This window comes from Varanus komodoensis, unplaced genomic scaffold (genome assembly GCF_004798865.1).
Source record: "Varanus komodoensis strain SLA01 unplaced genomic scaffold, ASM479886v1 scaffold27, whole genome shotgun sequence".
NCBI classification, from domain to species: domain Eukaryota; kingdom Metazoa; phylum Chordata; class Lepidosauria; order Squamata; family Varanidae; genus Varanus; species Varanus komodoensis.
The window spans coordinates 7,727,737-7,755,566 of NW_025335701.1; the positions used below are offsets into that span (position 1 = coordinate 7,727,737).

A 27,830-nucleotide genomic window follows, 5' to 3' on the forward strand; every position below is an offset into this window, starting at 1 on the left:
ACAGTTTCTGCTTGTTTATCCTGTTTCCTGTTAAGGGGTTTAGGGCTTCCCTCTTTCTCATTTGTCACAGTGAGAGGTAGGTTAATCTGGGATACGTGACTGGCTGACTGGTTGCTCAGAATCGACATGTCTGAGCAAGCATTAAAATGTGGGCACTTCAGCAGTGCAGTACCGCAAGTTTGGATTCAGCAGATTCGAAGAGTGCTGGCCACATCAAAGCTGCTGTTGGGCGGGAGACAGTTTGACTGCCCCTTTATTATTTATTTGCTATGTTTGTATCTTGCCTGTGTTCCTGTAAGCAATGCAAGATGGCTGACAAAATCCTCTCCATTTTGTCTTCTCAACCATCCTGTGAGGTAGGCTAGGCCAAGAGTCAGCAACTGGGCCATAGTCCCCCAGTGAGCCTCATGACTGAGCGGGGATTCAGGCCTGCATTTCCAGGGTCCCTAGCCAGCCATTCTAACCATTATGCTGCACTGCCTCTCCCTTGTCCCTGTGTCTAAGACCAGCCTTGTGAAGACACTAAAGTCGCTAGCCTGAGTCTCTGTTTAACCAGCTAAGAGGGTGCGTCACTGTAGATAGACTCAAGATTAAAGAATAGCCATGCGTAACAGTGCTTGGCACAAATACTGGGTTTTCTGCATCTTGCTGTGTTGCAGCCTGAAACTGAGTTAACCGGTATCATTTCTACTTCATGTATACAAGTTACGCAACACAGTGAAGGTACAAAATATTTATTGAGACACAAAATGTAAAGGAAAAAACTGAAAAAACACTTTTTATGTATGCACAGGCTGCAAACACTTGCCACACAAAGCACCATCTTTGATTACCTTAGTAATGGGGAGTTTCTAAAATCCAATGAGCTTCCTTGGCAATACGCCCCGGTTGCCTCTTCCGGACTGTTGGCCTTGGACAGTCTCGTCCTCCATGGCCCTGGCACTTCGAAAGTGTTATTCAGTGACGCCCTCCACCTTCCCAGGGCTAGCTAACTTGGAATCTGATTGGCCATTTTGTCACCCTAGTGGTATTGCGGATGATACCAAGGTGAGGCAGTGGCCACAACTGAGGAGCAGGTGATCCAGATGCAGAAGGATCTGGACAGGCTGCGGAAGTGGGCGGGGGACAACAGGATGGCCTTCAATGCGGATAAGTGCAAGGTCTTGCCCTTGGGACACAGGAATAGGTGCCAGAGGTACAGGATGGGGGACAAGTGGCTGGAGAGCAGCACTTGTGAACAGGAGCTGGTTGGCAGCAGGCTGAACATGAGCCGGCAGTGTGATGTGATGGCTGAGAAGGCACTCTCACGGTAGGGTTGGTAGAAGCGGTAGGCCAAAACCATCTGGTGGGAGACAAGGCATTGTGCTTGGTCACTTCTTGCGTCAACGGAACTGCTGGGAAGGCGTTAGCCAAAGGAAATAGTTGAGCTATCTGTGGCAAAGATGAGGACCTGCGCTAATCCAGCTGGTGGGGGCTCGGCGGTGCGGCTTTGTGAAATCGGGGAGCTTCTTTCCAGCGTTTTGGCAGGGCAGGGTCAGCCTCCCCAGAACACACAAGTCCAAGTGCCAAGTTCCGCCTCTTGGACTCTTCAGTGGCTCAGAATAAGCTCCTGTGCCAGGGCAGAGGGAGAAGGGGCCTCCCGCATTTGAGTGATCCATCGATTGATTTACATGCCACCCCCTAGCCATAAGGCTCTCTGGGTAGTTCATCATATGAAAATGCATAGATTACATAAAACAGTACAAAGCACAACATGTGCCACCCCCTAGCCATAAGGCTCTCTGGGTAGTTCATCATATGAAAATGCATAGATTACATAAAACAGTACAAAGCACAACATGTCAATGCACAATTACAAAGGACCAGTAACGGTAAAAACCAACATTCGACAGGCAAGGCCAGTCCTTTGTTTCTTCAGGCTTGAGGTTGATGTAACACATGTTTGGAACAGAATGTAATCGGTCTTAGAGCAGCAGCATTGCCAAGGCATTGCAACAGGCCTCTTGTCAGGCGGCAGCTGTTGTGTTCTGTGTTTCCAGGAAAGAGCTGGTCATAAGATGTTCCTTGTGCCCAGAGATTCTGGGTCAATGCTTCCTAGTGGCGCCTTATTTAGCAGCACTTCGTCTGGCCGATCATCCCAGAGCTCAGGGCACAGAATAACCTAAGAAAACTTCCTCAAGTTTCAGGAAGCTGGATTCAGGCTAGATGTCAGGGAAAAGTTCCTGACTTGGAGCAGTACGACAATGGAGCCAGAGACCTAGGGAGGTGGTGGGCTCTCCTACACTGGAGGCAACTGGGCAGCCATCCAAGAGGATGGTCTAACTGGGAGTCCTGCACTGAGCTGGGGGTGGCACCTGATGGCCCCTTCCAGCTCTCCTAGGATTCTTGATTTTATGACTGGTGAATGTTAACTTTTAAGGACCACGTTAGATGCCATATTACTTGAGTGGGTGCCATGAATGTGGCATGTTTTTAAAGTTTGTAAATAGTACATGGGTGGGTGGAAATCCCATCTTCCTGAAAGGTATTTCTGCCACCCTTCGTGGAGAAAATGTGCATATGCTAATCCACATGTGCTCCACATGGGTCTCTTTAAAGGGTCTTGTCTCCTGAGGACGTGCCTATTTGTAAAAAGGGACAGATGCACAGGGAAGGGCACTTGGCTTCATGGGGGGACTGCAAGCCGGACGATTCAAGGGTGAGGGAGCCACATGAGCAAAGAGCCAGCTAATCTGGGGGCATCAGGTGTGTGAGTGGAATTACACGTCCTCTTTCTCACCTAAATTCCCCCTGCTGCTCAGGTCCCCCTTTAGCAATTACCATTTTTTAAAAACCCTGTATTTGCATAATTAACCTTGCACCTCCATGATGATGGTGCCCAACTTGTGGGATTCCCTTTTTAGATATACTGACCCCATACCATTTTTGTCTCCTTTTAGGTACCAGCCAAAGCTATTCTCTAATGGATTTTAGTGATATTTGTCTCTCTTTGTTGCCCTTTGCTATAGCAACAACAGGTGTTAGTAATTTTAATCTGCAGGATGGCAGTTTTACTTATTTATCATATCTCTGCTGTTTTTGTAATTTTCATTATGTTTGCATTCTTTGTTGAAAGCTGCTTGAAGGTGATCTTGTGAAGATGGAACACAAATATTTATTTGTGACACTTGTCTGCAGCTTCGTTAACATCCTTGACATGGTTTACAATAGACAACGATTTAGCAACGTAAATATACATAAAAGACCTCACACCCGTAAAATCAAAAGCCACATGCAACATGAGAGCAAAAACAGGCTCACAATGCTCCAAAATTAAATGCACACATTTTAAGAAGGAGAAGCCTGGGCTGCATGGGCAGTGGGACATTAAGTGGGTTCATGAGCCCTTCTTCTCCATATCCTCTCGCACGGCACGGCTCCCACCATTTTGCAGTCATAAATGCATGTGTACTTACACCAAGCATCACTTCGTAACCCACGCCCACCCATCGTACCCAAGACTCCAGAAGGTAATTGGGTTGTATTCAAAGGGTGCTTATAGGTATACTCTTCCCGGCTTCATCCATGGAATTGTGCGGGGGACCTGTTCACACCTTCTCTGCTTGAACCCCCACTCCCGTGAGCCATGAGATCCATCAGTGGGAATCAGGTACAATCAGTGGTTGGGATCAGAATGGAGACAGATGCAAAATGGAGGCCAACTCAGTTTGCAGCTGGATGTCAACACATCTGGAAGGCACCAGGCCGGGGAAGGTTGCTTCACCAGCTTAGTTTAAGCAGGGTTATTATTATTATTATTATTATTATTATTATTATTATTATTATTATTATTATAACATTTCTATGCCGCCCCTTGCCGAAACCTTAAATTCACATTCGCATTCCCCAACACAACACATTCTTACAGGTCTTGGTTGTTTGCTTTACTCGCAAATACGCACTCTAACGCTGGGGCTTGTTTCAGGGTTGTGGGTCACTTCCACTGGCCCTCTTCTGCAGCGGGGAGGCTAGCTGGGACCCTCCTGAGGGCAGATTTGCCCCAGCACTTCCGCTTGGTGGTCCCCGTCCATCGAATTCACCCGTGCCATCTCAGCTTCATGCAGACTTCCACACTGCCGGCTTTCCCCACCTCCCTCCCTCCTTTTTTGGAAGGTTTTGCTTGATGAACAGCTATGGAAATCTCCAAAGCTTGCTGAGATTTTTGTGCACAGGTGGCTGGTCCTCATAAAGGCATTGCCTGGCTTTAGATTTTGGATTTTTTTTCTTATGGGCATCAGCACTGATGACTTTGTTTTATAAGGTAATTTGGAATGTACTGAATTTTTCAGTTCAAAAGCAGAATTCCACAATGGTAGAATAATGGTATGCCCCACCCAAAGATGGGACTTTATTCTTTGAACTACCAAGTACAGCTGCATCTATTTAAATTGGTGGCCCCTCCTCCACTCCACTGTAGGATTCTGACCCAAAGTTCATCATCACATGTTCTCCTCCTCTCCCCCTCCTCCCTCCTCCCCGGTGAAGAATTCTGTAAGATCCTGACAACCCACAATTTTGTAGATTTTGGCTTGTCCTAATACAGCCATTGCCCAACTGTGGATCTCTTCTTCCAATGGACCAATTTGACTTCCTTTGTTTAATCCGTAAACGTACTTGGGTGGCTGAGTCAAACTTCCTTCTGCACCCAGCAGAGTGCAGCACTTCACCTGAAACGCGGGAATATTGAAGATCTAAGATGGGCGCCACCTACAATGAAAGGTGAGGAAAGACGCCAAGGGAATGTCTGACGGAGGCTACAGCTACCTGTGTGTATTATTTATATGGTGTGTGCTTACACCCGAGTCTTGGAAAATTGATAAGAAGCAAAGACACTGCCCACAGACTCGCAGCCTTTCGAGTCGGCTGAGAAGAGGATGGCGGGGAGGGCGAGCAGCAAGCGGCCGGGAGCGCGTGGGCGAAGAGGGAGGCGGACGGGGGTGCTTCGGGTGGGCGAGCGGAGAGGGGAAGGGCGGCAAGGGGGCGAACGCTCCTGAGCTGCGTGGCACGAGTCAGTCGTTAGCAGCGGGCCTGTTCTTGTTGCTTTTTGCAAACGAAAGTTGAGCTACGAAAGGGACCGCAAAAGGTTAAGGTGATTCCTTTAATTCAGTTTAACTAGACGAACGGAATGGGAGAGGGCAGCCTTCCCCAGCCAGGCACCCTCCAGATGCTTGGGACTAAAGTCTGAGCTGTCCGTGGAGCGGGGACGGGAAGGGCTTCTCTCGGCCCCCCAGGCCGGAGGTGTCCCTCGCTGCCTCCTCCTCCTCCCCCCGGGCCGAAGCGGAAAGCGGCCGCGTCGCAGGCCGCTCGGGCACTTTGCGGGCGGCAGCCCAGCGCTGTCCCTCCGGCGCGGGAGCTTTGCAGCCTTTCAGGGCGGCGTCGAGCGTCCTCTGCCAATACGCGGAACCCGCAGGCGCTGAGTGGGGCGGTGTGTAAGCCGGGAGGCCGAGGGGATCCAGGGACCCCCACCCCCACCCCACGGCTTGCTGCTTTTGAGACTCTGCGTTGCCGGTTCCAGTCGCCCTGAGCAGGGGCTGGTAACTGAGGGAGGACGAGCATCCTGGGGGCACAGGGGGTCCCCCCAGACCCTGTCCGAGCTTGGGCACAGTCCTCCGTGCACAGAATCGGGCCTCGGAGGAGGGATCCCCCGCCCTTCCCGGTCGGCCTGGAGGAACCGCAGCAGCTGCCTCTCCGAGACGCGAGAGCGACCTTGGGCGAAGCGGCGCGGAGTCAGAATCGCGCCTCGGCTGCGCCGCTTTGCGTCTGGCTGGACATTCAGCCGGTGCGCAGGAGCGGCGGGGGCTTTCCACGGAGGAGCCTGCGCGGCGGGGCCAGTGCGAGGCCTGCTTTGTGGGCCTTCGTCAGGGTGCCGTCGGGGCAGCGGATGCCCCGGGCCCGCTCAGAGAGTGAGCGCGCCCTGGCAACTTCCAGGTTGGGCTCTCGGAGCCCGCTCGGCACGGGGCGGCCCTTGAGGACGGTCTGGATGGTTCAGGACAGAGCTGCCGCGAACGGGGATCAGCCAGTTTGTTTGTTTGTTGATTGATCGCAAACACTTGTATCCCGTCCTTCTGCACAAGCATTGTATAAAATTACAAAAATACTATAATAAAACCAGAATGATGAAAAGCATATAAAATTGAACATTATAAACTAAAAAATAAGAAGGGAAAATAAAATAGGAAGTGCGACTGTGAAAACAGAAAAGAGAACAAAAAATCTTAAAACATCTAAAGCCCTTGATTATTAAAATGATGGCTGAATAAAAAGGTCTTTACCTGGCGCCAGAAGGAGTACAACGCCGGCAGCAGGCAGACCTCTCTGGGGAGCGCATTTCGTAGTCTGGGCGCCACTGCGGAGAAGGTTTTCACATGTAACACCAGTCCTCTCTCACTTACACTGGCTGCCAATTGAAGTCCGGGCCCAATTTAAGGTGCTGGTGATGATCTATAAAGCCCTAAAGGGCTTGGGTCCGGGATGCCTGAAGGCGCGCCTTCTCCCCGATGTGCCCTCCTGCCCCTTGAGATCTGAGGCGGAGGCCCTGCTCCAGGAGCCCTCCTCGAAGGAGATCAGGACGGTGGCTACTCGGGGAAGGGCCTTCTCTGTGGTGGTGCCCAACTGGGGAATACACTCCCCAGAGAGGTCTGCCTGATGCCCACATTATATTCTTTTCAGTGTCAGGTGGAAACCTTTTTATTTTCCAGTCATTTTAATGTTTAATTGATTTTAACTGAGGTTTTAATATTTCACGGGTCAGATGCTGTGGTGTTTTGTTTTATTCTACTCGTTTTTATTGTAAGCCATCCCAAGGTGCTAGTGGGGGACAGGGTAGAAAAGCTTTTCATAAATAAACGAATAAATAAATGAGCAGGAGCCCCCCAAATGCAGCTGGGCCGGCTTGGCAGATTGGGAAGGGAGGGAGGAAGCGGAGTGTCCTGCCCCCATCCCAGAGGGCCATGTGTGCCCAGCAGTCCGTCCAGCCTGGAGTCCAATGCACAGGCGGGCAACCTGCAGTCCACGGGCTGCCAGCAACCATGGCTGCTTGTCATGTGGCCCCAGAGGGACCTGGGCACCTTCTCACACCGTCCCGCTCCACACCACCACCTGAGTGCAGGGGAGCAAGAGAGCAAGAGGGGAAGAGGGGAGCCTGGGACACCTCGCCTCGCCACATCCTCTGCGGGCTCAACTGCTGTTTCCGTACTGCTTTTGGAAGAGGCCTTTCATTTGCCCTTGTCACCTGCCATTTCCGCCAGTGCATCTTTCTCGCTGGCGGTCGGCAAGCAGACGTTACCCCCCCGGCATCCCTTCCTTGCCTTCCATGGCTAGGCCTTTTGGAACAACTCGCCTTCCATCTCTAGGCCCTTCGCTGCATCCCGTCGCCGTGGCGCTTAGCCGTGGGGGAGCACTGCGTTTCGGTTTTGCCTTCACCTCCGCCATGCGGCGTGGCTTGCTGGACCCCATGGGCGTTGACGCACCAGAAGGCTGATCCAATATTGACTCTGCCCTTTCAAATCCATGGGAGCAGAGCGGCATTTGCCTTGGGAGAGGACTAGCACCGTTTGATTGATCATCACAGTGGCGCAGTAGAAAGCGCTGATGTCAACAGCCGGGGGGCAAAGGGCCAGGGCTGCATCCTGCAGGGCGCTGGCCTGGTCCCTGGCAAACAGGAGGAGGGGGCAAAGGAACCCAAAGAGCCTGCCAGGAAGACAAGAGGGGGCCAGGCCAATGTGGGGATTGGAGCCAAGCTTGGGAACTGAGGTTCAAGGTGGATGCCAGGAGGTTCTTCCTGTGGTTAGGTCCCCCTGTGTATGGAACGGGCTTCCACAGGTTTTGGTTGGGGCCCCCTCGGCGAGGGTGTCCAAGGATAGGCTGGACACGCACATGGTGGGCATGTCGTGAGTGGAGCTGGCTGGAGCCGGGGGTCAGACTAGATGGCCCGGGAGACCCCTTCCAACTCACTGTTGCTATGGGTCCGCAGGACTTGACAAGCAAGGGGGCTTGCCACCTGCCTCCTATCCAAAAGCTGTTCCCCGGGCAGGACCAGCCCCGCTGCAGGGTCACCAACTCCCGGCTCCTGCCTGTGTGGCTTAGTCATAGGGTGGGGTCAAATGCCGAGGGGTTGGGCACTCTGCCTCCTGGTGGTCTCCCCAGGAGCAGGAGGCCCAGGCAGCTCCCCCAGGCACCCCCCGACTCCCTTCTGCGCTTTGGGCTCAAGCCCATTTGTGCAGCCGAGACTGTGTTTATTTAGTTAAAACATTTGTATGCACCCGAATGTGCCACAACACCTCTGGGTGGCTCACAACCATGAGATAACTACACAATAAAAACACAATAAAGCCATAACACATTAAATGAATGTGTAACATATACAAAACAAAGGTCTGTGGCAGCTAGTTATTAAAATGTCCTTTAAAGAGGAAGGTCTTTGCCTGGCACCACAGAGAAAGTGAGGGAGGCGCCAGGTGAGTCTCCTCGGGGAGAGCACTCCAAACAGCCGCACAAGCCCGGCCCGGCCCGGCCCGGCCCGGCTCAGCCGCCCGTCTGGCCGCTGCCGAGAGGGGCCTCCTTGCTCCTCGCAGCACCTCCCGTGATGCCCCCGGGGAGGAGGGGGCAGGCAGGGAGCGCAGCAGTGGGCGTGGCTCATCATGGGTGCTCGGCACGTCCCAGCAGCCGATCGTGCTGGTTCCATGATGGGTTAGCGTTGTGTGCAAGCCCACCCACGATCTGGCTTGCTGCAAACCCGCACTGGAGATGCAGCCTGGCTTCAGTGTTGGAGCACCTGCTTTGCACCCAGAGCCTCCAAGATGCAACCCCCCGTCTCTGATTAAGGTGATCACGTACCTACCAGGTGCTGGGAAAGACCTTCTGTGTGAGCCCCTGGAAAGCCGCTGTCAGACTAGAAAGTGTCAGGCAAGGTCAATGGCTGTTCCAGCTGGCCCTGCGAAATCCTTCCCTTTGGCATTTCTTAGATCATCATTCTCCTGTCTGCTTTCGACTAGAATTGGATTTTATGTAAAGGTATTCAGATACATTTGCATGCACTGGAAAAAGTGCAGCTCCCCCACAATGCATTTCCTTGGCTTTAGAAAGTGGGAAAAATGAACACTCTTAGTTACTGATCTTTTTAGTCTTCGTATTTTTCTATGATTAAATTTGCTTAAAATTATGGAACATTTAAAAAAAACTGGCTTGCAAAACTGTGGATTCTGCACTTCCTAGGAAATGCCAGTCTGGTGTGGAATACGCAGGATTCTAGAAATACAAACCCATTTAAATCAGTGGCAAATTTCTCCAATAGCTTTAAATATGTTATATTTATATTCACCCTTTGAGCAAGATCTCCAGCAGAATGCGAGGAGTGGGATAGTATTTACATAGCAGAGGTTCCCAAAGAAGCTTTAACAACAACAGAGATACCAAAAAACTTACAGCAGAGGATATCAAAAATACACACGCGAGCACGTTCTTCGAGACAGTGGATGCAATTGGAAGCCAGTCCCGCGCAAATGCTTTCTGCAGGAAAAGAGGGTGAGCCCTTTTCCATTTGGTGCCTTTTCGTTTTCACAGGCATCTTAAGAGAGGGCCTCTGACCGCAGCAGCATCGTTGCCGTCTTTAGCACTGCTTTGGTCTTGTTAAGCTTTTTAAAAATGTTTCCACTGGGTCTGTAAGCTGCCTTAAGAAATGTTTGAAAATCTAGAGTATAAATTTAGAAATTATTTTAGAACCCTTTGCAGTGGCTTCACCTATGAATCAGTCTTGGGTAGGGGTCTTTGCCGGCTGTCGGAGGTTGTGGAGGCAATTATGCCCCTGTTGTGCACATTTGGAAAGACCTGCATGTTTGCACTAGATTCAGAATGCCCACTGCCCCGCGGCTGCTGCCCCAAACCATGTGAGCCTGAGAACGGGAGTGGGGGGCCTTACTAAGGGCCTCTGGACTCCATTTCCCAGCCTCCACTGCTGGCTCCGCTCCAGGCTATCGGTACCATTGAAGCCGCCTTGCCCTGTCTTCAGCGATGAAGCTGATGAGGGACCTGGGTCCAGGCTGGGCAAGGCAGACGGCTCGATGCCCTGCCTGTCCCAACTGGCCGCATCACGCTGAGCAAACGGGAAAGCCGCCTCCGTTACTCTGCCCACTTTTTACTCTGTTCCCACCTGTTGCTGCTCCAGCCATTGGCACCGCTGGGAAGCCAACCTTGACGGGTTGCTGCTGAGGAAATCCAGGCCTCAAAAGGGAAGCGTTTTCCTCCACCGAGGAAAGAGGAGGCTTCCCGGGGCAAGTCCAGCCCCTTGCACAAAACCCCGTGGAGGAACAAGGCAAGCCCCCCTTTTCCTCTTGCAAGGATTGGGAGGCAGCTTATGTCATCCTCCTCGTCCCCCCTGGTTTTCCTCACAACGGTCCTGTGAGGTAGGTTAGGCTGAGGGTCAGCGACTGGCCCAGAGTTGTGCCGGAAGTTCCATGGCTGAGCGTGGACTAGAAGCCACTTTCCTTCCTCAGTGGATCTCCTATAGTGAGGAGGAAGATGGAGGAAAGGGTGAGAAAACGCAGTCGGGTTGTGATCGGAAGGCAGCATCCCCCGGCGCCCGTGAAATTGAATGAGGCGGGTCGAGGGCATGAGAGCAGCTGCACCTGGGAGGAGTGGGTCTGTGGAGCGCCAGTCACCGGCCCAGCACCTCCGCTTGCATGGGATGCAGGAAACGGGCTGAGCTGAGGCTGTGCCAACACTGGCTCTGAAAAACACAGGGAAAAGGCCACGAAGGGCAGGGTGGGGGGACACCTGGGCGGCCGTGGTGCTGAACGCATCCCCAGATGATGTGAGCAGAGCGCAAGGATGTGTATGAAATTCGTGCGGGCTCATTTACACACAGATTCGGAGCCCTGGGATGAGCAAACAGCCTGGAAGTTCCCCGAAAGGGAATTGGGAATAAGTTCTGGTGGATGTAAATTGGCTCATGACAAAGTTCCTTTTTTTCTGTAATACAGCCCTGTAAGGTAATTTTTTCACCACCACGGTGATCCTTTTTTTAAAAAACAAACCTGTGTATCTAATCCTGTCTATGTTTTAGTGATTTTATTGTCTTGTTTGTACTGTTTTGGTGGGTCTTGGATGGCACAATAAATATTAATGGATTGAGATGCAGTTTCTGAAATAAGGGCTCTCCGTTCAACAGAGATGTGATGTGTCCCACCAGTGAGGGGCAGGCTTTGTACAAGCCCTCGATAGTCAGCTTCCAGAGCCCTGCTGCTCAGCTTCCTCATGGTTCTTCATCTTCCAAATGGACTTGGACCAAACAGAGGATACCTCCGAATAGATGAGAGATTCCAAGGCCAGTGGAATGCCTTTTGGCAGAAAGCGAAGTCTGTAAAGGAGGTCGGGGTGGAAGAGCCCTGCCTGGTGGCTTCTCCTTTGTTTTTGTGTTTCTGTTCACACGCCTGGGCCCACCCAGCAGTGCCAGATGCAAAATACTGAGCATCAATGGGCAGAGTGCCTCTTCGGCACAAGAATTTGGGGACAGTGCAGCACCTCGCTCCATGAGGTTTGAAAAGGCTGCTGCTGGCATGATCGAGCTTGTGCTGCCACTTGAGGTATTTTGAGGGTGGAGCTATGCCTTCCTAAGAGATATCTGCAGTTGTTACGTGCTCCTCCAGGTAATTCTGCAGCTAGCATTTTAAAACCAGTTTCGAGAAGAAACTTCAAGCAGAGGTTAAGACCAAGTCAAGCATTCTACCTGCAACGTTTCCATTCCCAAAGCATGGGTGGAGCAGTGCTCCAAAACAGAAATGGGGAACAGTTCACAGTTAGGATCTTGTCGGGCCCCCTCTTCATCATGTCTATGCTATGTGTGAGCAAAGAGAAGCATATCTGTTTTCATTCTCCTCCAGGAAGCTCCTACTGAATCTGCAGTCCTCTAGAGCAGTGGTGGCGAACCCATGGCACACGTGCCGCAGCCGGCACACAGAGCCCTCTCTGTCGGCACGCGAGCCAAGTCGCCCCAGCAGCCGACCATCGGATAACAGCGCACTCAGGGGCCATGCGCATGCTCAGAAAAGAGTAGTGGCGCCAGGCGATGACATCACGAGCTGCGACTCATTAGCTGCAACTTGTCCGAGCTTTCACATGGCCGGTTAGTGCACTGCCAAGGATATATATATATATATATTTGCTTGGACTGGCTGTGAGTCGTTTTTTCTAAACTAAAACCTCAGTCTTCAGGTTTTATTGCAGTGTTGGCACTTTGTGATAAATAAGTGGGTTTGGGATTGCACTTTGGGCACTCGGTCTCTAAAAGGTTCGCCATCACTGCTCTAGAGACATGCATAAACATATTCTCAAGGAAAAAATGTGCTAAAGTAACATATCTTTAGACATCACTTGCAGAGCGATCATAGCTAAGAAGGCACTGTGCAAGAATCTATATGCACACAAGGTTGGGGGAAATCCACCTGGTGCATGTATGGCTTCCAAACTTGGATTTAAAATGAATAAGCTCATTAGGGGGAAACTAACTGGGTGTCACACCATCACTTTAAACAGCAGCATCATGTTAATAATGAAGCCTCAAGCTTTCCTTGAGAACGAAGCTCTGAATGAGCAACAGACAGTGCCTGCAACCCAAAATGAGTTTCCCAGTGGGAAATGTGACCTCCCACCCTCCTCCAAGCAGCTGTTTGGCTTGGGGGGAAAGTCCAGGTCTAGGATCAGCAGAACCACCACCTAAAGGAGCCATTGCCTCCACACAGGATGGACAGAGCAGGATGCTGGAGGTCATAGGCACTGGAGAAGGATTGGTCTGAAGACTGGGCCTGAAGAGCGGATTCATGAGAGACCCACACAGGTTTGCCTGTGGCAAAAGCAGGTGGTTTGCTGTCTACTGGCTTGGCACCCATCAACATCTAGCTGTTGGAAACCTGATTGGTCCCTTTTAGACAAGGTTGAGATATCCTGCCCAGCAATACTTGCAAGAAAAAGGTCGGCCGAAGAGCGTAAGCATGCGTTGGAGGTGAGCTGCTTGCCTTTGCAGAAATGAGCATGAAGGCGACCAGTTCCTTGACAAAAGACGTACTTCACACTGAAAGGTTTCTCCAGTTATGCTCCTTGGAGACTCTCTTTGGAAGATATACTATGCCTTGGAGAGAGGTCCCTCCATACAGCAGACATAGAAACATAGAAACAGAGCAAGTCAGAAGGGGTCTCCTGGGCCATCTAGTATGACCCCCGGCTCCAGCCAGCTCCACTCATGACATGCCCACCATGTGCATGTCCAGCCTATCCTTGAACACCTGCACCGACGGGGCCTCAACCACCTCCCGGGGAAGCATGAAGAAGACATTCATGCTTTGCTCCATTTCTCCTGCTTGGGGACATATGCAGATTGGCCATTTGCTCCAAGACGGGTGCTGCCTGATCTCGCCTTGCAGCCATGATTGGAGAGGTGCAGCTTTGTCTGCTTCCTGCCATAGCTGAGGTCCTGATGAAGGACAGCAGGTCCACTTTGCTCTGGCCAAGACAGGGCTTGCTTGGTTTGCTCTGAAATCATACAAATATTGACCTCCACAGTATTGACCTACACGAAGCTAATACCAGGGTATATATTACTCAGTTACACAAATGACAATTCACATTCTTTCAAAGCCAAGTTAAAATATATGTATATATAACCAAACACAGCGATGTCTCCTTTATCCCAAGTGGCACCACCCAAGGTTTGGTGTGAAAAGTGCATGCCATCAAACCAAGTGGAAGTACTGAATGCAGTGTTATCAGATTCCACAGAACCATAGAAGAGTAGAAACAGAGAAACAGAGCGAATCAACAGGGGTCTCCCGGGCCATCTAGTCTGACCCCCAGCTCCAGCTGGCTCTGCTCACGACATGCCCACCATGTGCATGTCCAGCCTATCTTTGAACACGCGTACCGATGGGGCCTCAACAACCTCCTGTGGAAGCCCATTCCACACCCTCGGGGTCCTGACTGTCAGGAAGTGCTTCCTGGCACCCAAATTGAACCTTGGGTCCCTGAGCTTTGGTCCATTGGAGTGAGTCCTGCCCTCCTCTGCAGGGCAGAACAGGTCTCTACCTGTGTGACACCCCCTGATGTACCTGCATGTCTCCAACAGATCCCCGCTGAGTCTCCTCTTCTCCAGGCTGAAGAGACCCGGCTCCCCCAGTCTTGCCTAATACGGCTTTCCCTGCAATCGGATTCTTGGAATTGGCCAAGAGGCCACTGGGTGCAACCGCCTGCTCAGTGCAGGCCTCCCAGTTAAACCATCCGTCCTGGGTAGCTGTTCAGGCGTGGGGGAGCCCATCACCTCCCGAGGTCATTGATTCCATTGTCCTACTGCTCTAACAGCCAGGATGTTCTTCCTGATGTTCAGCCAGAACCTGGCTTATTTTTATTTATTTTATTTATCTTAATATTTAGATATGGCCCCATTCCCATAGGCTCTGGGCGGTTTACAAGAAATTAAACCAACCGTGAGTAATATTGACTAATAAAACATATTAATTAAAATTGACATGCGAACTAATCTGAGGTTTGTTGGAAGACATACGTTTTTAACTCCTTAAAGGTGGGAATGGGGGACATCAGACCATTCCACAGTTTAGGGGCCACCATGGAAAAAGTCTTCTAGGTGGTTGACAGTAATCTTACAGAAGCAAACTTCAGAAGATTATCCCCAGAGGACCTTAGCTGGCGAGGCTGAGTGTATGGGCAAAGGTGTTCCTGAAGGTATTTCCCCCCAGAGGCTTTAAAGGCAATTACCAACACCCTGTACTTTATCTGGAAACATGTTGGCAACCAGCACAAAGACTGAAATAGGTACTATGCGGTCTCTCCAAGCTGTCCCTGGCTGCCATATTTTGTACTAGCTGCAGTTTCTGGAGTGGCTTCCTATAACTTGAACCCTTTATTCCATTCCTGGTCAAAGAGAAATCCAGCAGAGTTCCAAAGCTGAAACTTCTCTAAAAGGCAGGAAATGGTAAAAGTAACTTGAAAAGGAGAGGGGGAGCCAAGAGGATTAAATCTGCCCAAAGAGCTCGGAGGTCACTCAAATCCACAATAATAGAAGAATGTATACTGCAAGCTAGGAAAGGGAGCACCAGGTCCAAGTGGTCACCAGGATGGTGAATGAGTCCTGCCAATGAAGCTGTTAGGGAAAAGAAGGCTTTATTCGGAGGAAGGAAGTCTTGCCCAGAGCAGGAAAATGGAAAGGAGGACCAAGCAGCAGACAATAAGAGATGCCATACTGAATTTTGATGAGCACGTGGCTAATAGCATCCAGGTCAACAACGAGGAATGCTTTGAATATGTAACAAACTGGCTAGGGAGTATTTGTCTCACTGCTGACAACAGTGCTGAAGGAGCATTGAAGAAGGAAAAGCAGTTTGAGGGAATAGGGGTGAATCCTGCCAATAATACTTTGCTTCAGAAGGTAGACCTAAACTGATGTTTTCAGAAAGTGAGTTGGAAGAACTGAGGCATGCAGCTGTGATCGGAGATGATGTTCTTGACCTAATTGACAAATGGGTATCCATCCTAGCCTCCTTAAAAACTCTCAGGTATGAAAGTTCTGATCTTCTACAAATATATATGTAAGGTTCTTCTGCATACCAGAGACTGGAGAACGGCCCTAGTTGCACCAATGTGTAAACAGGGATCAAGAGACATCCCTTACAGTCCAGGTAATTTAATGTATGTTCCCAATTAATTGGTTGGGAGCATTACTAAAGACAAAGGACATATTGAAGGATACATCGTATGGAAAAAGAATCATGATGGCTTCCTTGAAGCTTACTCCTGTCTCACTGTTTAGAGTTATTTGAGAGTATTAATACATATATGGACAGGGATATGTTGTTCATTTGGTCCTCCAAAAGGCTTTTGACAAAGTCTTTTATCAAGGTTTCCTGAGCAAACTTAAAAGACATGGGATAAGAGGAGAGGTCATCTTAAGGATTGATAATGGACAAAAAAAAGAAAGACAGACAGAGAACTGGACATGTTCAGCTTTGAGTAGAAAAGGCTGAGCGGGGACATGATATCCCTCTGGATGTCCCTCAAAGGCTGCCACAGAGAGGAAGGTCAAGATCTCTTCTTGCTGGTGCCAGAGTGCAGGGCACGGAAGAATCAAGTCAAGTTGCAGCAACCGAGATTCAGGCTGGACATCGGGAAAAGCTTCCTCACTGCCAGAGCAACACGACAGTGGGACCAGCTGCCTGGAGGGGTGGGGGGCTCTCCCTCACTGGAGACATTCAAAGCGAAACTGGACAGCCATCTGAATGGGATGGTGTAACTTGCAACAGCAGGGGGTTGGACCCGGTGGCCTTCATGACCCCTTCCAACTCTACTATTCTGTGATTCTATAACCTGTTCTGGTGTAACTTCTCCCAGCAGAGGGCTGTAAAAAGTTGGGTCCCACAGACACCCACCTAAGCAAATTTTTAACTTGTTCATAAACACTCTGGAATTAGCAGTGAGCTGGACAAGCTTCCAATGGCACCAAATTATTTTGGATGGTTAAAACAAAGAGATTGCAAAGAGCTTCAAAAGGATTTTTCCTAATAGGGAGAATGAGCAGCAAAATTGCAAATGTGGTTCAAGGTAAGCATGTGTGTAGTGATGCACGGTGGGGTGGAATATTCCAGAGTGACAGATCCGTGGATGGGGTTTGACTAAGGAAGACTTCTTGAGTTGCAATGAACAGTGTGGAGGAACCGTCAACTCAGTTTGTGGCTGCTGTGGAAAAGGCCAATTCCACGTTAAGCATGATTAGGAAAGGCACTGGAAGTAAAACTGCAAAGATGATACTTGTACAAATCTTTTGTACACACTTGGAACGCTGTGTATGGTATTACTGTAGCCAAAAGAAATAATAAAAAATTGAGTTGGAAAAGGTGCAAGAAAGACAACCAACTTGATCAAGAGGCCGGGATGGTGCCCCTTTGGAGAAAGGTTACAGAGATGGAGCTAAGCCACCCTCAGAATAAGCCTCCGTGGGTTGGTTGTTGACGTGCTTACATGACAGATGACCGGTGCTGCGTGGCTTGCCATGGCTTGCTTCCCCTCGGTCCTCCACCCACCTCTGGCACATGGCCCTGGCGCCTTTGCAGCCAGCACCTTGTTTCCTCAATCCCTACGTCAGCACCCTTTCTGCAGGCGTCCGCTGGCCTGTATATATACACACATGAATGCTCAAGTTCTCCTGGCGAGAGAGAGGCTGCAGTTCCATACGACGACCATTCCAGCATCCAGAAAGATGTTGAAATTCCTGATTTTGCTTGGAGCACGTAAGAACATCCCCCTCCTCCTGGCTCTCTTTCCCACTGCGAAGGGTCTTTGGGAAAATGCTGTGAAATGAGAAAGATTATCAAGCTGGCAGGATCTAGTTTGATTTTTATTGGGACCCTTGACATTTATCAGCTGTAGCATGAATACAATATTCTTAGATTTAGATGATCTGAACCCAAGAATACTGGGACTGGTGGCAGGCCTTCTGGGCACAAATCCTCTTCTGCAGTGCCAGCTCCGGGGTTTTGTGGGAAAGGCCCTCCAGAGCTGCCTCCAGGCCACCTCCCAGGCCTGGGCCAGAGGCAGAAGCAGGAGGCAAAGAGCAGGTCACAATGCGAGGGATGGCATCTGCCAGGGCGCCCCTGCCGGGAACGCTGGCCTTGCCCTCTGGCCCACTCCCCACCTCCCACCGCGTGTCAGCCGGATAATTCAGGGCCTGCAAATGCCACTTCCGACGTGGAATTGGCATCCTTTCCTGTTGCTTGTGTTTAAAATGAGGAGCCAGATATCCTTGCCAATCTATCTCAGATCACCCAGACAGCTGCAAGGACATACTCTGTCCACCCCGGGGTAGAGTGTCAGTCAGGCTTTTGGTGAAATTCTAGCTCAAGGTGAAACTCCAGTTCTCGTCCTGCCAAGGGACTAGACGATTCCTTATACACGCTTACTCTGCATTTAGCCAAAATCTAGACTTGGTTTCCATTTGTACCCGGATGGAAGACTCCATGCATGCTGTGTATTGCCTTGGCCATCACGGGAAAAGAAAGGTGGTATAGAAATGGATGCATAATCCAGGTTATACCACATTGATCTCAAAATAATATTTCTTGATGCCAACACACACACACACCTCTGAGGCTTTCTGAGAATGGAGGTAGAAGGCAAACTTCCCAGTCAGGTAACTATATTACAGGTTGGACTGGGCAGTGCTTTCTCTTTACAGGGCGGAGGTATGGGAGACACCTTGGTGGGTCCCTGTTTTTCTTTGATACGTGAGGTCAAAATCCTGTAGGCCAGTTTTTCTTGAATGGGGGCTTCCAGGTGTGTTGGACTGCAACCTTCATCCAACCAGCAAGGATGGTGGGTGCTGTGGTCCCATATCTGGGACGTGTCAGGTTGCAGGAAACTTTATACACATGTGTCCAGGAGCATGGAATGAAATAAGATTTAGTTCTGAACAGGGATGTATGGAACTGGACTGCCACATCTGAACAGGATGAGAGCGTTTCGGTATTATCCATACAATGTGTTGCACTGGATTACTTAAGATGTGTATCAGTCTTGTTTTGAAATATCTACTCTGCACTCCATCTAGAACTGTAAGGATAGGAGACAAAGCATTGAGAGTGAATGTACAATGCTGTTTTAAAATCCAGTTTAATGAATTAAAACCACAACCCAGTCCCTCCAGGCTCAGCCTCAGTTCCCCATGTTAACCTGAGATAACGGGCCCCTCAACATCTCTGAACGATGCCAACACCGGCCTTGTCTGGAGATACTGAGAAGCCGTGGCAAATTTCCATGTGGTGCTTCTTATTATGGCAACTGCCAGTTTGCAGACGTGGGCCACGGTGGGGGCATGGTGTGTCTTCGTGTTATGGACAAACCTAGTGGGTTGCTGCGGTGGCGGCAACCCCCGGACAGCCCACAGGTCCCAAGTAGCTTGTCCAGTTGCTGCAGCAAGCTATCCTCATCAGGTTCTTGCGCAATCAGAAGCCCCGGGGCGGGGAGGCTTGGACCAGCAACCTGGGGCCAAAGCCTACCACCGATCAGCCGCAGGAGTCCCAGTGTGCCACAGCTGCGCACCAGGTCACTCAGATTTGCATGAGTGCCCAGAAAGAGAGCATTGTCCTGGGCTCAACAGGCATTCACTGCATCTGGGGGATGCTCGAATTGGAGGAAGGTGGTGTGTGCGTGAGTCATAGGAGATATATTTATATGGGTAGGTGGGTGGATGGATGGGTATCTGAGAGAGGGAGGGATGGGAATCTGCCTTCTTATGAGTCAGTGTACTAGCAACACTGACAAGCTCTCCAGAGTTCCTCTGCCCTGGCCAGATTGAACCCAGAAACTTTTGCATACCAAACTGGGGCTCTGCCACTAAACTGAGGCTCCCCCTTGAATCCAAGACAGCTGGAGGGTACCAGGTTGAGGGAGACTGTGCTGCAGTTAAGGCAGGAGCGGCCAACTTGTGGCCCTTCAGATGTCTTGCCCCACAACTTCCCTGGCACCCAACGGTTGGCCAAGCCCGATAGGCTGGTGGAAGTTGTAGTTAAAGCCCCGGAAGGGTCACAAATTGCCCATCCTGAGTTCAGATTTCTCTCCAGAAAGCATCATAGCTAGCAATGAGAAGCAGCTCTTTTCCTTGTATGCATTTGCCCTGCAGACACATGCTTTGGATAAGCCGAATAAGCAATAAGCAGCTATTCAGAGGTAATGGACACTGCGCACGATTAATTTGGTGGGGCAGCTATGCGCCACTCCCACTGTCTGCTACAGCCTCCCGCTACTCTGCGATGCGGGTTCGGGTTCGGGTTCGGGTTGGGCTACCCAGTGGAACAGGCCCCCAAGGAAGAGGGCTCCTGTTGGGACGAGCACCACGGCCCTGTGCACTGACGGTAAGCGAGAGCCATACTTACCGGCGTGTATCTCAGGACATCTGGCCAGGCCAGGTGCCTTCTCGCTGAAGGACTTCTCATGTGCCGTCCTGCTGTTTCCAGTCAGCACCGTCACACCCGCCCGTGTGCCGAGGGCCCTGTGGCAGTTCCGGTCACTGATTGAATGCGCCATTCCCGGCAGCTCTCCATACTCCGAGTTCAACCATTACGGATGCTACTGCGGCTTCGGAGGCTCCGGAAATCCAGTGGACGATCTCGACAAGTGAGTGACAACTGAACGTTGCATTATGCTCAGCCTTACACTGCCTGGGAGATCTGGGGACATTTAGAAGGAGCCCCAAAAGCGGGCCAGGCTGGCAAGGGCTGAGCGCCGAAGGGCCATGTTTACACTGGGGGCTCTTTCTTGAGTTCTTCTGGTGGTGCTTGTTCCAAGAAGGATTGGGCAAGTGCTTGGGCATTGCACAGCAAGCTGCTCTTCTGTTACCAGAAAGGGGAAGTGGTGGGTATCAAAATGCTCTGAGATTCAGGCCAGCAGGACAAAAAAGCACTAATTCTCTTACACCGATTTACATACTCATATGCTTTAAAGTATCTTTGGGTATTTGCATCTTAAAATAACCCTGTCTCCCAAGGACAGCCCTTTCTGTAAAAAGTGATATATGGAGAGGGGGGAGAAGGGCTTTTGCATACAGGAGAAAGGAAGGAAGGAAGGAAGGAAGGAAGGAAGGAAGGAAGGAAGGAAGGAAGGGGAGCTGAAGCACATGTGGGCCAAAATCCAGGTAAACCAGGTGGGATCAGGTATTCCAGAGAACTTCAGAGCCCCTGTACCTGTGTTTCAGCAAGCGTCCCTGGATAGCATTGGCCTCTCAGAAATTTGGGGCTCCAAATAAAAGATGCAAGGCCATCCCCTGACATCACCTCTGGATGGAAGAGAGAAACATAAACTGCAGAAAGGAATTCAGTGGCTTGTTGCTGGTCCTGTTTTTATGTGATGATGTGACTTTGTTACAACCGCAGTAGAAGATGCTGGACTTTTGTTTTTCTTATTTATTCCATCTTTCAAACTGCAGTGGGCAGGATGCATGTCTCAAAGAACACAGGGCTGGGAGAAAGTTGTCTGGCATATGTGTTTTGATGGATCAAGTGCAGAGCGAGGCAACTGCAGTCTGGATTTGTCTAGAATTAATTAAACCTGAACTTCAATAAGGCTGCGTCCCTTGGGAATTCGACAGAACTGATACCTTAAGGGGGAAATGTGTTCAAAGCTCCAAACCCATTTGAAATTGCGAAGTTTCTCCCAGCTCTGCTTTGTATACCTGACAACCTTGTCTCACCCGTTAGCTCCAAATGGAAGCTTACTGTGCCGGAAACTCAGCTGGCATGTTCAGAAAATTTCAGTGTGATTAAAAATGAACGGGAATAGAAATGAATGCCACTGCCGTCCTGGTGCGACAGCTGAACCTACCCGAGCGTCAAAGATAGGCATGCAAAGGTGAAACATTTCTTGTAGGGAGCTGTCAAGTGCTTGTGCAGTTGGACCTTGAGTGGATCATCGTCTTCCAGATGAGCTGCTTCAACAGGCGTTGGAATTTATGCTGCTCGGTTGACAAGGAGAACATTATTGCTAGGAAAAGCAGGCCGGAGTTCAGCACACTTCGGGAGTGCTGATGTTGAGCATTTTTGCAGAATTCTTTCCAATTACTCAAATCTTGCTGAATATTCATGAAATAAGCAAGAATTATGTTCAGCACGATGCTGCAGGAAATCTGATTTTGTGGCAATAGTTGGAACCTGGCATGGAGTGTTGCTCCAGGTTTGAAAGCACTTGAAGGCTAACAGGCCCCAGGAGAGTGACAGCCAGGGTGGCATAGTGGTTAAGAGTGCGGGACTGGGGCAGGCAATCCGGGTTCAAGTCCCCGCTCAGCCATGGAACTCACTGGGTTGCCTTAGGCCAGTCACAGACACTCAACCCAACCTACTTCGCAGGGTTGTTGTTGTGATATAAGCTGCTTTGAGTTTCTTGAAAGGAAGAAAGATAGGATATAAATATAGTAAATAAATATAGAAATGGATAGAATCCCTCAAGGCAGTTCAATGTATTGCTTATAGCCATAGGTCATCACAAACCGAAAACCAGACCAAGAAAAATTAGGTAGAGTTAGAAATCAATGGGCTCACTTTAAGTATGACTATGACTGTCTTGAAGCCATAGCATTTGTGTATTGATAGGAGAGGCAAAGTAAAAATAGCATGCAAAAACCATTTGTTCAACACTTGGGGAATGCAAATGGGGTGTTTTAGCAAATGTTGCATCGATACTCCGAAAACCACGTCCACCCTAGGAGTCCTTCCCTTACTGTAGCCTCCTCACCTGGCCTAAGGTGCTGAGGAAGCCTTGTGCAGAAGGGCGTCCATCCAGCTCCTGCCAGACCAGGAGCAGAGGCAAGGCAGAGGGCGAGGCAAGCGCAGGCGGGACAGATCAGGCCAGGCACGGCAGGGGCTGTGGCGATGGAGGCAGCAGTGATGCATCTGGCTGCAGAGGCCAGGGAAGCCTCATCCCTGGAGACCCTTTTAAGACCTCCCCTTGCTGTACAACCTCCTCTGGCAAACTGCAGCTCAGGGAGGTCCATAGCAAAACTGCTAGCCGCCCTGCAGCAGGACCCTCCGGAACACAATTTATTTCCAGGCCAGAGGTGATGTGCATCTTGCTAAGCACGATGAAGGGGCTGCAGCAGTACTTCTATCAGGAACGGTGTTCTTTAGCCTCGGAAAAAGGGAGTATGAGGGGGAACGGGAATAGACATGCATAAAATCATCCATGGCGTGGAAAAAGTGGAGGATCGGAAAACTTTCCTGCCCCTCTCAGGACATGGAAGCCTGGGCCATCCCGCAAAGCGTAGCAGCAGGACACTCAGCACCAAGCCGAAGATGCCCTTCCCACAGCGCACAGTTAAGTGATGGAACGTACGGTCACAAGATGTACAAATGGCCACCAGATTGGCCGGCTTTAGACGGAGGTCAGGCAAATCTATCACGGGCAAGACGACCAGTGCTTGCCAGCTATGATGGATATCTGTGACCACCGGGATCGGTGGAAGGCCGCTTTGCAGCACCAGAGGTGAAGAGTAGGAGGAAGAAGGTGCTGTTGCGTTCCTGCCTTGCGGTGGATTTCCTATAGGTGTCTGGTTGACATGAGCAGAAACCTGAACTAGATCTGTTTGGATCTTGCAGGACTCCCAAATGTTCTCACCAGCTGATACTTGAAATGCTCTTGTTGATCCACAGCGATTGTGCCCCTTGTGAGCATCTCTCCATCCTCCTGCTGTAAATGGAATGTCTGATTTAGAAGGAGCACTGCTTAAAGACATGGCTTTAGGAAGGGGGTGCAGAATCTCTTTCAGCCCATGGGTCAAATCTGGCTGAACGCAAATCAGGTGGGACCAAACCTCATAAAATACCAGCACAGCTTAAAGCACTTTCTGCTAGTTGCCAAGTCTAAGGAGAAGTATTTCAAGCTTTCAGAATGGGGGGAAATCTGTAAAAAACCTGGTGGCGGGGGCACCGAATGATTGGTGGCCAGGGAAAGGGACAAAGAGTTCTGGAGAACCTGAAAGCACAGAGCCTTCTTTACACTGAAAGGAAAAATGGAATCTATCTGGAGGTGGGCACCAGATCTACCTCCAAATGTGCAAGAAATGGAGAACTGACCGTTCAGAGCACTGACCCTTTCTTTGCAGGTGCTGCCAAACACACGACGCATGCTATGATGCTTCCGTAAACATTCCAAACTGCCACACGTTTTTTCACAATCCGTACACCCAGACCTACCACTACAAGTGTGATGGGACCAAAATAACCTGTGAAAGTAAGTGAGCGGGATGCACTGGCATCTTCCTTCCTGAGCCTCAAAGGTCTGCTGTTGCTTTCTGGTGGGACACATCATGCCTGCAAACAGCCCCGCTCCCAGGGGTGCCGGCTGGGGAAGGGAAGGGGTGGCTTGCCACCCTGGTGGAACTTCAGATCCATTCTGAGAATGAGCCCTTGGGAGCATCTGAGTCTTCAGCCAGCATATCATTGCCGCAAACCACCCTTGCTGGATGCACATGGCATCTCTTTATTTATTTTTCGATTTATATCCTGCCTTTTTCCTGCAAAGGGCTCAAGGCAGCTTACATCATTCTCCTCCTCCATCTTATCCCCACAACAACAACCCTGTGAGGTAGGCTGGGCTGAGAGCCTGTGACTGGCCCAAAGCCACCCAGTGGGCTCCATGGCCGAGCGGGGACTCGAACCCGGATCGCCTGAGTCCCAGTCCCAGGCTCTTAACCACTACGCCACACTGGCCCTCATGGCAAGCTGTCCCGGTGGGGGCGATTATGCGATCCCCAGCACATGACTGGCACATGTGGAGCGGGACAGAATCCACTGTGGCTTCTTTCTCCCACTGTGCTTCTGTACACTGGGTCCCAGTGCACGTTATAAGCTGGCCTTGTATCATTTGCATGCCAGCAAAGACTGCCTGCAAAGCAAACCATGCAAAGCACCTCTTCCTCCTGCTAATAGCTATCCGAGTTGATTAGCCTGCCCGTTCTTCCCCCAGATGTCGCCTGCCACAGGACTCTCAGTTTTGCCTCCAGCTTCTCTATTTCGATAAAACAACAAAGAGCCTCATGGCTCCTTGAAAACCAACAGATTCCTTCCTGCGCAAAGGAAGTGGCTGGGCGTCCATGCCGTTAAGCAAGGGGTTCGGTTGATGCTGCGGACCACCTAGCTTTCCCCTCTGCCTCACGAGAGGGGAGCGATAGAGCGCAGTGCAAACTCCTACGACTTATTGATGCCTGGTGAGGAATATCATTTATGCGCTTCGCTCGGATCTGCATGGGTTCCTTCCATTGCCGCACTCCTGCATTTCAGTCCCTGGATTGCACTGCCCCAGCAGGCACCAGGGCAAAAGTATAGGAAACACCCTGCTGACTTTCGCTCCTAAGGTTGTTCTTTGCAACCAAGCTCTTCGGATGCTGTTTCAAATCAGTGCAGAATGCTTGGATGTGCTGCTAACCAGCTTCCTCCTTCCAAAAATAGCAGCAGCACCTGCGGATGGCTGCAGGGGGAATGCCAGAAAGCCAGGTCCCTTCCATGGACTGATAAAAGGCACGGGAGTGACAGTCCATGATCCAAGCCCTCCTTGCCACAAGGGAAAGCTCTGGGACTTTCTGCCTCTGTCAGCATTGCTGCTGCAGCAAAACTGGCCTCAGGTTCTAAACTAAATGGGGCAGAAACAGGCTGTAGGCTTGTAATGTGATATGAATGGGACAGTGGCCCAGAGCTCTCCACTGTGTTCGGTTCAGCCCACCCACTGCGCTTCCTTTCCAGTTTTGAATGCTTCTACGTTCATTTCATCGATCCTGAAGTTCTCCAGGATCTGGGGAAGCTGGAGAGCAGGTTCCCTTTCCTATCAGCTCAGCTTGATCCCGCTTTGGCACTGAGGGCCCCTGCACCTGGCAGAGAATATGGACTAGAAAAAGCTTGCATTTTTCTAGCACACTAAGAGTGCCTTGCAGGAAGACGTCTAGTCATTGCAATAGGTTCCTCACTGCTCACTGCAGCCTCACCCCCGAGGCCATCTGTTGTGCTGCAGTGAAGCTGCAACTCTCAGGAAGAAGTGCGGGGACTCCTGAGTTGCAAAGATGCTGGTTGGCCAAGCTGCTCAGGCTCCGAGCTGCCACCCCCATCCCGAGCTGGGGAACTGGCTTTCCCAGCAGCAATATACTGTGAGCTATTCCTGTTGTTACAGGGAGCTTGGGGTGGGTTGGATGAGCAAAGAAGAGGACCAGGGAGCTTTGCAAAAGGTGTTGCTGATATATATACCTGCATGGGGGGGGGGGGAGCGGGGCGGAGGGGGCTCCTGCTTTTGGGATTCTCACTCAGGGGGTAGCTGTGGGGACTTTTAGGGTGGGTGCCTGCAATTAGGAATTGATGGTTATACCTCTGCTCAGAAGAGAAGGGACGGGACGGGACGGGGTGGGGCAGGATGGGGTTGGGGGCGGGGGCTGCAAAAGGCGAGAGAGAGCAGGACAACTTGTCCTCTGGGCTCCTGCACAACTGTTTCCAGGATGAGGGCGGGGGAGGCTGCTAGGGCTCGCATCCTGGACTCCTCCCCACGTGGTGGGCGCAAGCATCTCCCGTGCCAGCAGGGTGCGGTATCCGCTCTGGGTTTCTGAATGTCTAAGGGGCTGTCTGGGATAATGAAGCTATTTTGGGGACAGGTTTCAGCACCATGGAAAGCTTCGTTAAAGTTTATTTATTTATTTGTTTGTTTTTCGATTTATATCCTGCCTTTTTCCTACAAAGGGCTCCAGGCAGCTTACATCATTCTCCTCCTCCATCTAATCCCCACAACAACAACCCTGTGAGGCAGGCTGGGCTGAGAGTCTGCGACTGGCCCAAAGCCACCCAGTGGGCTCCATGGCCGAGCGGGGACTCGAACCCGGATCACCCGCGTCCCAGTCCCGCGCTCGTCACCATGACGCCACACCGGCTCTCATGTTCAGGCGAAAATCTGGAGGGGACGTGAGGACTGCCCCCTTCTGGGGCGGGAGGGCTTGCTTCCCGCAGCAAGACGTCCCTGAATTGCTGCGTGTCCACCTCTCCTGCTCTTTTCCAGGTACCAACAATCCCTGCCAAATGCACGTGTGTCAGTGTGACAGAGCGGCGGCGATGTGTTTTGCTGCGGCGAAGTATCATCCCGAGAACAAGGACCTGGACAAGAAGAAAGTCTGCTCATGACCTGGGCACTGCGGGAGCCCTAAAAGATGCCGCGTCCAGGGCTCAAATCGGCATAAGATGTGCTCAGGCTGATTCATGCAGGCACATTTCCTCATTTATCTACATTTCACTGAAGGAAAACGCTGCAATGCATCTCCCTTTCTTCACTCCTGCGCTGTCATGACTCTCACAAGCCACTAGGGCTGAAATAACTAATCCTTCTTGTCAGATGATTAATAAAATGATTGCAAAACTCCAACCTCTGAGCTGGTTTGGCACTTCTTCCAGGCTCTGCTGCCTCCATAGAGACATTTCCTGGGACCTTCGCTGCCATCTGGGAATCTCTCCTGCGTGGTGGTCTCTCCCTTGCCCCACATTCTGCCATATTGGTAGTAGAGATGGATGCCATCTCTTCATTCACTCCTGGTGGGGTCTGTGCTTCTTGCTGTGCAGTTCCATATTCTTGGGGGTTTCACATCCCTTTACACTTTGCTCACCGAGGCCTCACATTCCCACAGCTCTGCCCATGCTGACAAAGATGAACTGTTTCAGACATGTTGCATTCTGCAATGCTTTAATTTTAAAAATATATTTTATATATACATTTTATTTATTTAAAGGTTTTATATACTGTCCACTACTAGTGTCTCAGGATGGTTTTACAATAAAAGCAACACAGGATATTACATATAGCATATTATATAAAACAATTTATATTATTTAGTTTTTTCTTTATATTTATATTTAATTTTAGAGATATAAATAAATTTTATTAAATTAAATTAAAATAAACTAAAGTCATATAAATAAAGTTCAATTTATTTATATTTAATTTAGAATTTATATGATTTAAAATATTTATTTTGATAAATATTATAAAATAATTGATCTTTAAAAATTAAGTCCAAAATAATTTAACTTATTTTACTCATTTAATTTAAAATTAATTAAATATAGTTCATGAAAATAACTGATTTTTAATTTTTAAAATAGTAATATGAAGATCCAGGGGCAAGTTCACATCTGTTTCAAGGGCCTTCTCTTTAGCAGCAGTAACTGAATGGAGGGGCATGAAAGTGCTTCTTCTGCAGGCTGCAGGTCCCTGGGTTAAAGGAGCGTCTTTCA

The 27,830-nt window shown here is 50.2% G+C and overlaps 1 protein-coding gene across 2 annotated transcripts; it reads left to right on the forward strand.

Moving 5' to 3' along the window:
• The first annotated feature begins 4,714 nt into the window (after positions 1-4,714).
• LOC123025419 (phospholipase A2, minor isoenzyme-like) lies at positions 4,715-26,895 on the forward strand. Of its 2 annotated transcripts, none has more exons than XM_044434108.1 (4): positions 4,715-4,758; positions 20,122-20,202; positions 23,678-23,805; positions 26,605-26,895. In XM_044434108.1, the coding sequence occupies exons 1-4, from the start codon at positions 4,736-4,738 to the stop codon at positions 26,724-26,726; spliced, it is 354 nt and encodes a 117-aa protein (XP_044290043.1). In that variant the 5' UTR covers positions 4,715-4,735; the 3' UTR covers positions 26,727-26,895. The 2 variants fall into 2 exon arrangements, with proteins under 2 accessions (XP_044290043.1, XP_044290042.1); XM_044434107.1 differs by having other exon boundaries at positions 4,724-4,758; positions 20,043-20,202.
• The last annotated feature ends 935 nt before the right edge of the window (positions 26,896-27,830 follow it).

Excerpts from the sequence above, each read along its gene's own strand:
- LOC123025419 (XM_044434107.1), top strand. Across the intron at positions 20,203-23,677 it reads CCAGTGGACGATCTCGACAA|GTGCTGCCAAACACACGACG; the intron begins GTGAGTGACAAC and ends CTTTCTTTGCAG. Across the intron at positions 23,806-26,604 it reads GACCAAAATAACCTGTGAAA|GTACCAACAATCCCTGCCAA; the intron begins GTAAGTGAGCGG and ends GCTCTTTTCCAG.